The sequence below is a fragment of the Thalassophryne amazonica genome, chromosome 18, assembly GCF_902500255.1.
Source record: "Thalassophryne amazonica chromosome 18, fThaAma1.1, whole genome shotgun sequence".
NCBI lineage: Eukaryota > Metazoa > Chordata > Actinopteri > Batrachoidiformes > Batrachoididae > Thalassophryne > Thalassophryne amazonica.
In genome coordinates this window covers 34,156,521-34,172,961 of record NC_047120.1, presented here as the reverse complement: position 1 = coordinate 34,172,961, position 16,441 = coordinate 34,156,521, and the positions used below count along the sequence as shown (strand labels likewise).

At 39.4% G+C, this 16,441-nt stretch overlaps 1 protein-coding gene across 1 annotated transcript in view; it reads left to right on the top strand.

Annotated features, from left to right (window-relative positions):
* timp2a (TIMP metallopeptidase inhibitor 2a) overlaps nucleotides 1-16,441 on the top strand; it is a 48,579-nt gene that overhangs the window by 19,293 nt on the left and 12,845 nt on the right. Inside the window, exons 2-3 of the mRNA XM_034194563.1 lie at nucleotides 11,650-11,750; nucleotides 11,863-11,971. Coding sequence (XP_034050454.1) covers nucleotides 11,650-11,750; nucleotides 11,863-11,971 — 210 coding nt within the window. The remainder of the gene's footprint in view (nucleotides 1-11,649; nucleotides 11,751-11,862; nucleotides 11,972-16,441) is intronic.

Genomic DNA, 16,441 nt, shown 5'->3' with positions numbered 1-16,441 from the left:
TTTTCTTTGTCCATAGTGAGGATAGGTGCTGACTGAGCTCCACCTGTGTAAAAACATTTTGCGTAATTCACACTTCTTGTGACACATCAGAGTTACATAGCGCAATACCAACTATTTCAGATATTAAAAGTTGTTGTAACAGAATGATTTTTAACCCATTATTTTAAAGCAAAAAAAAAAAACTTTATATTCTTAAACATCTCATTGAAACTCTTTATGACATCAGTATAAAGAGTTATAGTTGTTAAATTAACTTTGATCTTCATAAACTCTGTTTTTTGCTCCTGTATGTCATTAATATATGCTTGTAAAGTCCCCTAAAATTCAGAATGGGTTTGGTTGTACCTCAGAGTTTTGACCTCGGCATTCGGCAGATATGAGTTCGAAGACGTTATCTGGATTGCAGGGCAACGTGGCAACAGAGAGGCGGATTAAGGGACATGGCTCCAAGGAGGGAGAGGGGCGAGATGAGACGAAGAAATCGGAGAGGTTTGTCTGTGAAGAGAACTTTCAGCCGATTGGATCTCAGCCGCAGAATCTGTCACACCACTGGCATTCCTCTGCTTTTTTTTTTTTTTTTTTTTTATTTTATTCCATCCGTCCTTCCTCACCCATGTGAGGGGTGGTGCAGGGAGGAATTACAGGAATGCTGCTGGGGTTTTCCCAGCTTGGGACAAATACACACACAGCCCACGTACCTAACATTAGGCCTGTAACACTCTGTTGTGGACTCGGCTTATTGCGACATGACAGCTGTGATTTCACGTGTGATTCAGCCTGTGCTGGCAAGTCTGAGATGCACATTGTGGACAACTGTAATTGTGTGTTTGTTCATACTGATTTGAAATGGACTACATGTGTTCATTGTCAGCTCTTGCAGAGGGGGCGAATGCATTTTTCAAGCGTTGCAGATCTGCTACACGGCAACAGTGGCTGACTTTATTGTCCAGCCTGAGGATGAAAGCCTGGCTTTGATGGATCTGGAAACTTCCAGCCATAACACCCACTGGGAGAAACAGAAACAAGCAGATATTATACTGCGGAGGTGAAGATGGGAACAAAGTTCAGCACTCAGTTGGGATTTGTAGGTTTGCAAAGAGTCGAAACAGTGGAGTTATACAACAAATAAATAATAGAACAACTGGGCTTGTTGTCTAGTTGCCAAGGAGCTGCCCAGATATCAGGGAATATCAGTTAAAAGTTTTGGTTTACTGTACCTCCACAGTCCTAATATTAAAGGTGTCTTCCATTTCAATTTTCCACAAAATTCAGAAAATTTGCTTTGGGTTGAAATCTAGTTATTATAAAGTGTCCATTATTTCTGTGGTATATCACAAAGTGTTTGAGTGATTCCACTGCAACTCTAAGTTTGCTCCGTGAGATCTTACATCTCCATCAGATGTCGTCTTCTTCTGCTTCTTCTTCTTTCAGCTGCTCCCGTTAGGGGTCGCCACAGCAGATCAATCATTTCCATCTCACCCTGTCCTCTGTATCTTCTTCTGTCACACCAACCATCTGCATGTCTTCCCTCAGCACATCAATAAACCTCTTCTCCTCATGCCTGGTGGCTCCATCCTCAGCATCCTTCTCCCTATTTACACTGGGTCCGTCCTCTGCACATGTCCAAACCATCTAAATCTCTCCTCTCTGACTTTGTCTCCAAAACCGGCCAACCTGAGCTGTCCCTCAGATATGTTCATTCCTAATCCTGTCCTGTTCTCATCACTCCCAAAGAGAATCGTAACATCATAAGGCAAATATGCGTATGTGTAAAGCTTCGAAGTTTATGCTGTATTCAATGGAAACTTGAAAAAAAATACATAAAGTTGCCTAATAAAGCTATGATAAAACATTAGTCTCTCTAGTGGGGATGGGAATTGATAAGGTTTTTATCAATACAGTCACCGATTCTGCCTGCCAGTCTGATTCGTTTTCAGTTCCCGAGGAAAAACGAAGGCCTACAGAAGTTATCAGTATCAACACAGCTGTTTTCCTGGTTGCTAAACAGTTTGATGTCATGATGTTACATTTGCAGTTGTGACACACGAGCTGGCAAAAGGCAGCACTGTGGTTTAGTGGTTAGCACTGTTCCCTCACAGCAGGAAGGTGGTGGGTTCACTTCCCACCTGGTGCCTTTCTGTGTGGAGTTTGTATGTTTTCCCTGTGTTTGTGTGGGTTTCCTTTGGGTGCTCCAGCTTCCTTCCACATCCAGAGACATGCAGGTTAGGTGAATTTGGAACTGCAAATTCACCGTGGGTGTGAATGTGTTTGTTTGTCTATATGCGGCCCTGTGATAGAGTGGAACCCTGTACATGTTGTACTCTGCCTCACGCCCTCTGACTGCTGGGATAGGCTACAGGTAAAAGAAATGGATGAGCTTGCAAGGCAGAATTGTTAAAAAAAAAAATACAACCTCAATTCCAATGAAGTTGGGACGTTGTGTAAAATGTAAATAAAAACAGAATACAATGATTTGCAAATCCTCTTCAACCTATATTCAATTGAATACACCACAAAGACAAGATATTTAATGTTCAAACTGATAAACTTTATTGTTTTTGTGCAAATATTTTCTCATTTTGAAATGGATGCCTGCAACACATTTCAAAAAAGCTAGGACAGGGGTAGCAAAAGACTGGGAAAGTTGATGAATGCTCAAAGAACACCTGTTTGGAAACAGGTGAGTGTCATGATTGGGTATAAAAGGAGCATCCCCAAAAGGCTCAGCCGTTTACAAGAAAAGATGGGGTGAGGATCACTATTTTGTGAACAACTGCGTGAAAAATAGTACAACAGTTTAAGAACAATGTTTCTCAATGTTTAATTGCAAGGAATTTAGGGATTCCATCATCTACAGTCCGTAATATCAGAAGTTTCAGATAATCTGGAGAACTTTCTACATGTAACCGGCAAGGCCAAAAAGTCAACATTGAATGCCCGTGACCTTTGATCCCTCAGGCGGCACCACATTAAAACCTGACATCATTGTGTAAAGGATCTTACCGTGTGGGCTCAGGAACACTTCAGAAAACCATTGGACTGCATTTATATAGCGCTTTTCCATCTGCATCAGACGCTCAAAGCGCTTTACAATTATGCCTCACATTCACCCCGATGTCAGGGTGCTGCCATACAAGGCGCTCACTACACACCGGGAGCAATAGGGGATTAAAGACCTTGCCCAAGGGCCCTTAGTGATTTTTCCAGTCAGGCGGGGATTTGAACCCATGATCTTCTGGACTCAAGCCCAACACCTTAACCACTAGACCATCACCTCCCCTGACCATCACCACCATGTCTGAATTGAAAATCTGATTCATGATTGGGGTTGACTGGAAAAATACAGAACCACTTCTCAGTTGTAACCAGTTCTCTATTCCCACTCGTTCTTCCTGGTGATTTATTTTGGCAAACCAAGTAAAACATTATAGCTGTCTAACTTTGACAGTAGACCTGTGTGAGTGTTGTCTGTCCAGCAGATATCCAGCAAAACCTTCATGTGAAATATATCAGACTTTATTTATCCTGAGTTGTTCCCAATGGGATCTTCGGTCGCCTGTGTTTAGATCCTTTGTCCATTTTCTTTATTGTCCATTCTTTATTTCTGTGTTTTTTGTTTGTTTGTTTGCTTGGTTTTTTGTTGTTGTTGTTGTTGTTGTTTGTTTGTTTTTTTGTTGCCATTTTCAATTGCAGTTGAAGGTCTTCTGGTTGTCTTTGGCTCCATGGTGCCGACACTGACCAGTGTTGTCAGGTTTGGCAAGATAAATAAGCAACCACAACTTCAAAATTAATCTCTATATTATTATAGCCTCTTACAGCCTCAATCTTAATATGCTAAGAAATTATTAAACTGAAATCATTCAGAGTTTGTGGGGTGGGGGTTTGTGGGAGGGTGAATTGCACTACAGTACTGATATTAACAAAGCAAACTGTCTGCAATCTGTATTTTTATTAATGTTTCCGCCCATGACTTTTAAATACAAAGCCCTGAAGTTGTGCATGATAAGCAGATTTGGAAAATCTGTTACTGACCACATTTGCCATTCAAGCATGGGAAAGTCCCAACGTTATGTGACGGGATACAAGCAAACTCTAACCGGTGGGGATTCTGCCTCAGGTGGGGACTGGGCAAAAGGCTGAGGCTAACCCGGGTTAAGTTCTTAACTTGGGCCAAGTTCTTCTGGGGGCTGATTTCTCTTATCATATGACATCACCATAGAAAGTGTCATGGTGTCTTTTTGCTGTATTTTAGCCACACAAGCAGTGGTTTGGAATTTTATTTCACAATAAGGAGGTTGTTGGTTTGTTTCCGCCAAAGCCCGATTCTTTTCTCTGTGAATTTGCGTATTGTGCCATGTGTGCATGGGTTTTGTTCCACAATTAAAACATGCACATTAGTTTAATCTCAAAATGGTGGCTTGTGGCAGGATTGAATTGCGCCTGAGTAAAGTACTTCTGGTGGCACAGTATTTTGAATACTTCCATTCATGTTGTGTCTACAAATGCAATCTCACTAGTCGCCAGGTAAGAAAAATTGCAGACTCAGTGGTACAAGCAATTTTTTTTAATTTTTGATAAGTGTAATTCTAATTTTACTGAAGATTTTGTTATGTACTCATGACCTTACTGTAATACTGTGAATGGACTAAGTTTTTGCGTTTGTTTCTTCTTTGAACTATTTCTCTGCTTATATTGGAACCTAGCTTTTGGTACTTTACTGCCACCACTTGGAATAAATTGTGTATCTCAGCCAAAGTTTGTGTTTGTACTCTCAGCCTCACAGGCTAAAGGTGCAGATGTGAATTATAATTCATGTCATTTCTGGGGTCATGAAGTGCAATAAGCCTCACCAGTATATCACTTGTTTTTTTTTATTATTATTATTATTAATAGAAGAGAATAAGTCAGTGAATGTCTGTGTATTTTAATTCCATAACTTAACTCCAGATATGATACTTATAACCATACTTGGGTGGCAGTTTGTATGTATATGTATCCCGATTCTGCAGATGTGATTTTGGATATTGCAGTATATTTGGATTTTTCTTTGCTTTTTGTAACACTACTAGACCATGAGGGGAAAAACTATAATACACTTCTAGAGACTGCATATCATAAATCACATTTATCTGCACATCACATTTTTGGTACTTTTCACCCTCTGCTGAATGACAGCGGTATAACATTATTTCTACATCATCTATAAGCACTTGAAATTGAATTATATTTATTCTGGACTTCAAAAATTGAGTATCAATTCTCCACCCCCACCCCTTACAAATATACTGTATCGGTCAGAGTCAGCCATACACTTGTGTGTGTGTGTGTCACCTCATTTTCCACAATAAACGGGCTATGTCAGACCACAAGCCACAAAAAAAAAGACTGCATCACGTGCTTGCCACACTGTTATGCACAAACACAAGATAACAAACTTCCCCATTGGAGACAAACAAGTTACCCACGAAGGGAACTTCCCCAGCTTCCCTGCCTAGGAAAAATACCCATTAGTTGGCTAGATGTGAAAGAACAGAGCCACTTGTGCTTGCCAAAAATGACCACTGAACATGCAACAGGATGTCTACAGTGATGGTGCAGGATCCCATATAAGGAAACGTTTGGTGCAAAATGGTCAGTAAGGGCCAATTGGTAGGGAATGCTTCTTTTCTTGCTAAACAATTAATGAAGTAATGGGTCTCAGTTTGCAGAACACATTGCGTGTTCTTTTTGACAGACTCCTGAACAATGTTCCAAACAACGGTTTCAAAACTTTCCAAAACAATGTTTCATGTTTGCCATCAGTTATTGGTAGTACAGACGAAAAATTTTGGTATCATCCCCAACAATGCATTCTGTCCACTCTAAAATTCCAGTTTTAATTTTCTGTTCTGTATTTCATCCTATATTTGTTCATAATGAGGATAATGTTTCTCCCCGCGAGATGTAGGCTAATTTGTAAGCTATGGTGAAGGTGCACGCTTATGGGTGGAGTGTACCGATGAGTACACGTCGCGTTCAGCAGGTTCCAGACAGACTACTTTTAAGTTGAAGCTAGAGCTGCAACAATTAATCAGTTAATTGATTGTTAATCAACTATTAATTGGCAATTATTTTTTATTAATCAATAGCTAAATACTATGATTTCAGCTTCTTAAATGTGAATAATTTGTGGTTTATTTTACAGTGCATCCAGAACGTATTCACGTCACTTCACTTTTTCTATATTTTGTTATGTTACAGCCTTATTCCAAAATGAATGAAATTATTTTCCCTCATAATTCTACACGCAATACCCCATAATGACAATGTAGAAAAAATGTTTTTTTTAATAGATTTTTGCAAATTTATTAAAAATAAAAACAAACAAATCACATGTACATAAGTATTCACAGCCCCTTTGTGGGTAACATAAAGCTCAAAATTAAGCTCAGGTGCATCCTGTTTCCACTGATCGTCCTTGAGATGTTTCTACAGCTTAATTGAAATCAACCTGGGGTAATTTCAGTTAATTGGACATGATTTGGAAAGACACACACCTGCCTACATATAAGGTCCCACAGTTGACAGTCCATTTCAGAGCACAGACCAAGCATGAAGTCAAAGGAATTGACCTCCAAGACAGGATTGTTTTGAGTCGCAAATCTGGGGAAGGGTACACAAACATTTCTGCTTCTTTGAAGGTCCCAGTGAGCACAGTGGCCTCCATCTGTAAATGGAAAAAGTTCAGATCCACCAGGACAGGCCTGTATACTAGAGTGTCCGAGCGGGAGCCACACCTTAGTAAAAGGCACACTTGGAGTTTGTCAAAAGAAACCTGAAGGACTCTCAGACCATGAGAAACAAAAAAATGCTGGTCTGATGAGACAAAGATTAAACTATTTGGCCTGAATGCCCGGCGTCATGTTTGGAGGAAACCAGGCATCATCCCTACAGTGAAGCATGGTGGTAGCAGCATCACGCTGTGGGGATGTTTTTCAGCAGCAGGAACTGGGAGACTAGTCAGGACTGAGGGACAGATGAATGCAGCAATGTACAGAGAAATCCTGGATGAAAACCTGCTCCAGAGCTCTCTTGGCCTCAGACTGGGGCGGCGGTTCATCTTTCAGCAGGACAATGACCCTAAGCACACAGCCAAGATATCAAAGGAGTGGCTTCAGGACAACTCTGTGAATTATTATGTTTTAGGTTTTTGTTAACCATTTTTCAGAGAACGAATGATAACACAAAAACTTTTTTCTCTCATAGTTGGTGTTTGGGTGAAGCCATTTATTGTCAAACAACTGTTTACTCTTTTTAAATCATAATGACAACAGAAACTACCCAAATAACCCTGATCAAAACTTTACATACCCCTGTTCTTAATAATGTATGTTGCCCCCCTTTAACATCAATGACAGCTTGGAGTCTTTTGTGGTAGTTCTGGACGAGGCTCGCCACTGAATGTGTCTTGGACTTTATTTACATCAGTTACGGAGAAATACAAACAGTGTGGAACTCTGTGGTAAATCTGCATGGAGTCATCAGTTCTCAAAAACTGACTGTGCAAGAAGGAGAAGAGTGAAGAAAGACACCAAGACAACCCAGAAGAAGTTATAGACTTATGTGGCTGTGATTGGAGAAATTGTGCACAGTGCAAATTTCTTTGTAACTGATACCACAAAAGTCTCCAAGCTGTCACTGATGTTAAAGGGGCAACACAAAGCATTAAGAACGAGGGTATGTAAACTTTTGATCAGGGTTATTTGGGTAGTTTCTGTTGTCATTATGATTTAAAAAGAATAAACACAGTTGTTTGACAATAAATAGCCTCAGCCAACCACTAACCATGAGTGGAAATTTTTTTGTGTGTGTTATTCATATTCTCTGAAAAATGGCAAAAAAAAAAAAAAAAAAAAAATTCTATCAGGGTATGTAAACTGTCATTATTTAAGTGGAATTTTCCAGAATCAGTTTATGTCTGTTTTTTTAATGGTTTCTTATATTTGAGGTTTCATCTTAAACATCCTCCAGCTCTTAAAATTCTAGGATTGTGTGCAGAGAAATTATCCAGCTATAAGCATAATATATGCCTGAAAGAGCTCATTTTAGACATATGTAATAAAAGTTAAGCCAGAAGTTAATTTTTCCTCAAACTACAACTACCCTCTCACCCAGGATTGCCTATTTTAAAAAACCTAGAAGGAAAAACTGATGTGCAAAATGTAAGTTGCTATGTCACCCACCAGTGTCACCAGTTTGTTTTTTATTTTATTGGAGTTGCTAATAAACATTTCAACATGTGTACTTTTTTGCACATTAAGCTTTGATAACAAAGGAAACAGAATCACAAGACCAAACATTTACAATATTGCAATCACAATATTTCCTTATAGTAAGTGCAACAGGAAGTTCCTTCACAGTTTCTTCATTTTTCACTCTGGGTTGCCACAACACATCCCATTTGCGTGTTGCTTGGGCAGAACTTTTACTCCAGATGGCCTTCCTGACACAACTTCATATTACATGGAGAATAGGTGTGTGTGCTTTTGAACCCAGAACCTTCCGCCCTGGACACAAGCGCACTAACCGCTTGCCACCGTAATGTTTTGAGGTGGAATCAGGTTTGTTGCCCATCTACAGTCAAATGCTAACTTGTATTTTTACAACAGAGAAACTCAGAGAATTATATCAATATCACAGACTTTTGTCCTTTTAACCTGCAACAGCATCTGTTGCAGGTTATAAGGACAAATGCTGGGGATTTCTGTGTGAGGGCAGCTTGTCCCTTGTTAAATGGCAGGATAAACAGGAGGCCCAGGTCTGGGCCGTGAGGAGCTGAAAGCAACCACATTAGGAACATCGGGTGATTTGGTGGTCAGTGCAATATGAGGAAAGAAACTGGTAGTTGTGTGTGTGTGTGTGTTTCATTCTATGGGGGTTTGCATGGAAAACATTGCGTAGTGTAACTGATACACATGTCTAAGTCATTAAGTGTTGTCCTGGTGAGGAGCGCGAGGGGAACAGTAGAAATGTGGGTCACCCGGTGGTTTTGTGTTGCGGTGTTTGGGGGGGGGGGCTGCTGCCTGCTGATTGAATGGCACTGATCAGAGGATTTTGAGATCAGTCTGCTGTTTGCTTGTTGCATCATCATACTGTGTCATTTGATCCCTCTTGCTTTCTTACAGAGCAAAGCTCAGGTAGACCAATCAGCTCCCGTAATAATCTCATCTGAATAACAGAGCAATTTATTTACAGTCAGTATTGTATACTGCAGTTTGCTCATTAGTAAATGAAGTCAGGAAATGAGAGCGGAAAGACTGAAAGGAATGTTGGAGAGAGTGCCAGCCAGGTATACCGCTGTGTGTGTGGCGGGCGGATATGGGGGTTTGTTTATGAGTGTATTCTGGCTGCTGTTTCATATTTGCATAAGCATTTGAGTGAAACTTGCATGTACAAGTTTGCTCTTATGTTTCTGGTTTTGGTGAAACTGATGACTAGTTTTATGAATAAGTAGAGAGCCGACTCATATTTAGATTTTGTGTGATTGCGTCCTGATTGGTGTTTCCTCTTTGAGTCAGGTTCTGAGTTATTGAAGTAACTGAAAATGTTAAGATCTGAGTCCAACAATTTTAAAATCTTTTCTTTTTTCAGGCTTTGTAAAGGAATGTAAAATGCAGTGTTGCTCATAATCATTACCAGGCCAATGCACGGCTAGGGACTGGAATCGAGAATCGGTTCCATTTGAGAATTCATTCCCCATTACTTCAGTACATTGGAATCATATGTTTCAGATCTTATCAATTCCTCTTATCAGTGCCAGCATGGTTTTCTGACAGCTTGTCATAATTTCAGATGTAACATCATGACTTCAAACTCTCTGTCTAGCAACCAGAAAAACAGCTGCATTGATACTGAAAACCTCTGTAGGCCTTCATTTTTTTCCATCCATCCATTCATCTCCCCATGTTCTAAACCTGCTTATTCCAATTCATGGTCACAGAGGGTTCATGGTGTCTTTCCCAGAAGTCCCTGGATGAGTCCCCAGTCTGTTGCAGGGCTGACATGTATAGACACACATTCACACCTGCAGTCAAGAGTCAGCAGTTCACCTGACCACCATGTCTTTGGGAGTGTGAGTAAGACGGTGCACCTGGAGGGAACCCACAAAAACACATGGAGAACATGCAAACTCTTGTTAACTTGGGACCTTCTCACTGTGAGGCAACAGTGCTAACCGCAAAGCCACTGTGCTGCTCCACCTTCATTTTCCCACAGAGAAAATGGATCAGGAATTGATAAGGGAGATGGAAAAAAGTTGGACTTTGGCTGAATTGATATCGAGTCCCGTTCCTATCCATGGCCCATCGTATCATTGCTTAGCTCTAGTTCCAACAGGTCCAAGTAGATGAGAGCATACAACTCCTTCTGGATGAGATTGCAGTTCTTTTCCAAGAGAAGTACCCATTCACAGTGGGAAGGATTGAATGTGAATGTAGTAGGGCTCCAGCTAAGGCTTATTTTTCATAGTGAATTAATCAAGAAATTAATTGATTATTTTCTTGATTAAGTGATTCTTGTTAGTTCGATCAAATGTCTATAAATGTTTTCCAGAACCCAAGATGATGCTTTCAAATGTCTTGTTTTGTCCAAAACCCATAAATAGTTTACTGCCAGATAGGACTAAAGAAACTAGTGGTCACCAAGGCAACCGCTGCTTGTTTGTGAGATCATTTTAAAACCAGATTTGAAATTTTCTTGAAGGCATAAATCAGTTTAGTCGTTATGAAGAGGAAAAAATGAACAAGTAGGTGCACATATAACAGATAATCTAATAATAATATAATACATAATAGAGGAGAATTGCTTATCTTAAACACAGAGTTTAAATTTGTTGCTTTGTCACTCAGTGGTGGTTACAGAAAAGCATCTTGGACCTGGAGTAAACTGAGGAAGAACCAAGAGAATGTGAGATGTTACCTTGGGACCCATCATTCCTCATATTTGCGTTTGTTCCAAGCGTAAAACGAACCCAAGGGTGTGCGCTAGCAGTTAGCTGTAAACATGTTTATCTCTGTGCCTGTTTTTAAAATGATCATTGGTCAGGTTTTCCACCCTGACTAAATATCTTTCACGTAGCCGAAGCTTGATGTCATCAGTCGGACCATGAGAAACGCGCCACACGTGCGCTCACAGATGCTGCTCCCAGTCTTTCATTTGCATTTACGTGGTCTCCATATTTCAGTTTCATTGACAGATTTTTGTGTCATGTTTGGAACCACAACAACTCATGTTGCAGGCCAAATCAGTCCATGTTTCTGGATCGATGAGCTGAGGTTTTTCTCTGTCGGGGCTGCTGTAGAAACTGAAGCTGAGCTCAGTGGCGACTTAAATGTTGCCAGAATTTCAAGCGTCACTTTTAAGAAAGAGTTGAAAAAATGTTACCTCATCCATTTTGGATGGCCGTACCCTCAAATTAAAGCTCAAAAACTGACACATACAATGAGAAAAAGAAATCTTTAGTGTCCAGTTATTCATGGTGCTCATCAAGTAAGATGATATTCTGCATGCTTTTATTTAAAAAACAGTTTCATCTGCAGTACTTCCATTGCCGTTCAGTTTGTGTCATTCTTGTCATTTTAAAACCATATCTGATTTTCCCCTTCTTCACAGTGATTCGTGCAAAGGTGGTAGGGGAGAAACAGGTGGATTCTGGGAATGACATCTATGGGAACCCCATCAAGAGGATCCAGTACGAGATCAAACAGATCAAGGTCAGACTACTCGTCCCACCTACATACATCTGCTTCTTTGTACCATCGTAAAAAATACTCAACTGTCATCTTGATTGTGACCTTTGAGCCGCTCTGTGTGGTTCCCTTGTAGATGTTCAAGGGGCCAACCCAGGACATTGAAACTGTGTTCACTGCCCCCATGTCCGCTGTCTGTGGTGTTACTCTGGATGCCACCGGCAAGAAGGAGTACCTGATCTCAGGTCGGTAATAAATAAAAATTTGAAACAGGATTTCTGTGTTGGCAGTAGGAATAATGTTTGCATTTATATGATGAAGTTATTACATTTGGTGATTATTTGGACATGAATGCAAAATCCAGAAGAAATTTTCAGAAAATTTAAATGTGCCAACGTGAACTGGAAATTAAATAACTTTTTAATATTGCAAGAGGACTTTTTGGATCTTGGAGCACCAACGCTACATTATAATTATGTCCCTGATTATCAAAGTTATTTTTCATTTTGCAAGGGCCCCATATTGACATTAAAATTTATGAATTAGAAAACAACAAAAAGACACGTTTTAAATTAAGGTACTTTGAACATGTTTGTCATGTCCCATATTTTTAAAGCGATAATAAGTCATTAATGAACTAACTAATTAATATTCATTGGTTAAACAGTATTAATTGGTAAAATCATAATTTTTTTCATTTTGTTTTGTTTTTAGAATATAAACGTGCAGAATACATGGAAAACAGGAAACAGAACAATTGTAACAGCTGAATAAATATCACATTTCTTATTTAATCTTTTTTTTAGTAGTTTATTAACATTTAACACATTTTAGACCTATATTCTTTATAATTTGGGCATCTGGCCGAACCTTGACATACTGGATGGAATCATAATAAACACCACCAAGTAAAAAGAAAAAAAAAAAACGAAAAAGCTGGTATCCAATAAACACATAAGCTATTTTTCCCCCAAAATATCTTTATTTGTTACTTTAATTTATTTATCACTTGGACAAAGCAGACAGTAAAACTGTACGGTATTACAGTATTTTTGATGGACACTGTTAGTTTGTTCAGACTTGTCATCAAGTATTTTTGTGTTGTTGTGGTTTTTTAGGCCCAAATTAAAAAACAAACAAACAAAAAAACCCACCTATATTTTCTGGTAATTACATGCTTTACTTTGGACAGACCTTATTTGTCTCAATGATGAATATTTAAATAAAAGAAAGAAAGAAAGAATGGAAATTCCAGTAGCCGCAGAGGTATTCACACAGACATGCTGGGATTCAGGTGTTGGTGAAACCAGCACAGCAAACAAGCTTGAGGTTTGTAGACTAAGCAGTGATTTTGTGTGTTGGAGGATGAATTGTTTGTTATTATGGGTAATGATACGCTGCTGACTAAATCCTGTGCAGACTGGGAGTGACATTGTCTGTCCTGGTACCGCTGGAGCTCTTGTGAACTGTAAATATATATTTAATTTTCGAGACACCTGCTGCCAAAACAGTGTTGTAAGATGATTTTTGTTTTTGTGCCCCCTCCGTGTAGCATCTGAGGTTAAGATAAATAAATAAAATAAAATGACAACAGTAGAACAGGTGGTACTAGTTGTTACAGTGATATACACACTGCAGAATAGGACTAACACTTTTCTGCTTTTAGAAAATACTAATCTTGAAACAAAACATTTCCTGTTGTTGTTTTGTGTTATATTAAAAATTATTAAGAAATGGGAACTTCCATACTTGCCAGAATATGTACTGACTAATATAGGGACTTGTTTTTCAACTCCTGTACTTGAAGAAGCATTAAGGGGAGGTGATGGTCTAGTGGTTAAAGCATTGAGCTTGAGCCCAGATGATCCTCGGTTCAAATCCCAGCCTGAAAAGCACTAAGGGCCCTTGGGCAAGGTCCTTAATCCCCTAGTTGCTCCCAGTGTGTAGTGAGTATGGCAGAACCCTCACATCGGGGTGAATGTGAGGCATTATTGTAAAGCACTTTGAGCATCTGATGCAGATGGAAAAGTAAATGCAGCCCATTTACCATTAAACAGTTAATGCACAATAACTAGGAGTAATGCACAAATAGTCAATGTTGCGGAGGCACCGCCATTTATATCAAACATGGCTGCACTGACTTGGTGCGTTTGACTACAGGCAGGCGGTATTAAACAAAATGTTCACTGCAGTTAGCTTTTGAAAGCAACTTACAGGTTTTTATTTACTCTGTGTTTGTATGTTTTAGTGTGTTTGTATGTTTGACGACATTTTTTGGATTTTTTTTTTTTTGTACTCTGTCATATGCTGCTGCTGCTGAATGTAAATTTATGCACTTTCTTCTTTGACAACAAAATCCAGTACAGGAGCCATCAGAAACTACAGCATGTTAACCTAGGCCTCCTTGGACATTTTCGTGCTGAAAAACGACTTTAAGAACCTTGGTAGGAACATTATGGCTCACAAACATAGACTGGAGCCTGCATGATATCACCTGTTGGTTTTCTATAGAGACACGGAAAAGCCGTAATGACCCCCTTTTCTGGGCGTTGTCGTGTTGGGAGCCCCGCCCCCACTGATTCACAATGAACTCATTAATGCATAAAGGGGTGGAGCGTAGTTGGCTCTGTGTGTGATGAAAAAAGCCTGAACACGCCACTCTCTCTAAGTCCAAAACACCAGCTATCAGCTAACCATCGGTTTGGGTGTTTATTAATTCATATTTTTGGGGAACTTGGAACTAGGGATGGTGCCATACCACGCTCATGTCTGATACAGATACTGGTACTTTCAGTATTTACAGATACCAAATCAATAATAAAATGTACACTCCATTAATGCACAAAAAATCTGAATTTAAAGTAATACAGAAAAACAGGTGCGACTCTCTTGAAAATATTGTCTTCATAATCATCATTAATCAGGTCACTGCAGTGTGAGGTCATTGTTCTTTTGTGTTTGAATGAAGTTGTGTTTGAAAGCAGCACAAGCAGTCAGTAGCAGATTGAGACAGAAGGAGCAAGGCACTTTGGATCTTCTTTTCTTCTTCTTCTTTTTATATATACAGTTGTATGTAAACGTTTGGGCACCCCTGATGATTTCCATGATTTTCCTTTATAAATCACTGTTTGGATCAGCAATTTCAGTTAAATATATCTTATAGCAGACAAACACAGTGATATTTGAGAAGTGAAATAAAGTTTATAGGATTTACAGAAAGTGTGCAGTAATTCTTTAAACAAAATTAGGCAGGTGTATAAATTTGGGCACCTCAACAGAAAAAACACATCAATATTTAGTAGATCATCCTTTTGCAGAAATAACAGCCTCTAAACGCTTCCTATAACTTTCAATGAGAGTCTGGATTCTGGTTGAAGGTATTTTGGACACTTCTTCTTTACAAAACATCTCCAGTTGTGTCAGGTTTGTTGATTTCCGAGCATGGACAGCCCGCTTAAAATCACCACAGATTTTCAATAATATTCAGGTCTGGGGACTGAGGTGGCCATTCCAGAACATTGTACTTGTTCCTCTGCATGAATGCCTCAGTAGATTTGAGCAGTGTTTAGGGTCGTTGTCAAGTTGAAAGATCCACCCCTGGCACAACTTCAACTTTGTCACTGATTCATGAAAATTGTTCTCAAAAATCTGTTGATATTGACTGGAATCCATGTGACCCTCAACTTTAACAAGATTCCCAGTACCTGCACTGGCTGCACAGCCACACAGCATGATGGAACCACCTCCAAATTTTACTGTAGGTAGCAATTGTTTTTTCTTGCAATGCTGTGTTCTTTTTCAGCCATGCATATACCGCCCCTTGTTATGTCCAAATAATTTTAGTCTCATCGGTCCGCAGCACCTTATTCCAAAATGAAGCTGGCTTGTCCAAATGTGCTTTAGCATACCTCAAGCGACTCTGTTTGTGATGTGTAAGCAGAAAAGGCTTCCTCTGCATTACAGCATCATCCAGCATCTCTTTGTGCAAAGTGCGCTGTATAGTTGAACAATGCACAGAGACACTGTCTGCAGCAAGATCATGTTGTAGGTCTTTGAAGCAGGTCTGTGGGTTGACTATGACTATTCTCACCATCCTTCGCTTCAGCTTATCTGAGATTTTTCTTGGCCTGCCACTTCCGGCCTTAATTAGTACTGTGCCTGCAGTCTTCCATTTCCTCACTATGTTCCTCAAAGTGGAAACTGACAGCTGAAATAGCTTTTTGTATCCTTCCCCTAAACTATGATGTTGAACAATCTGTGTTTTCATGTCATTTGAGAGTTGTTTAGAGGCTCCCATGTTGCCACTCATTAGAAGAGATGCAAAGAGGGGAAATATTTGCAAATGGCCACCTTATATACTTTCTCATGATTGGATTCACCTGTGTAAGGAGGTCAATGGTCATTGAGCTTACCAAACCAATTTTGTGTTCCAATAATTAGTGCTAAATGTATTCAAATCAATAAAATGACAAGGGTGCCCAAATGTATGCACCTGCCTAATTTTGTTTCAATAATTATTGCACACGTTCTGTAAATACTAGTAACTTCATTTCACTTCTTAACTATCAGTGTGTTCATCTGCTATATTTAGCTGAAATTTCTGATCCAGACAACCAATGATTTATAAAGGAAAATCATGAAAATTATCAGGGGTGCCCAAACTTTTGCATACAACTGTAAAATCCTTTCCTTTGTAGGTTAGCTTGAAGTGTTAA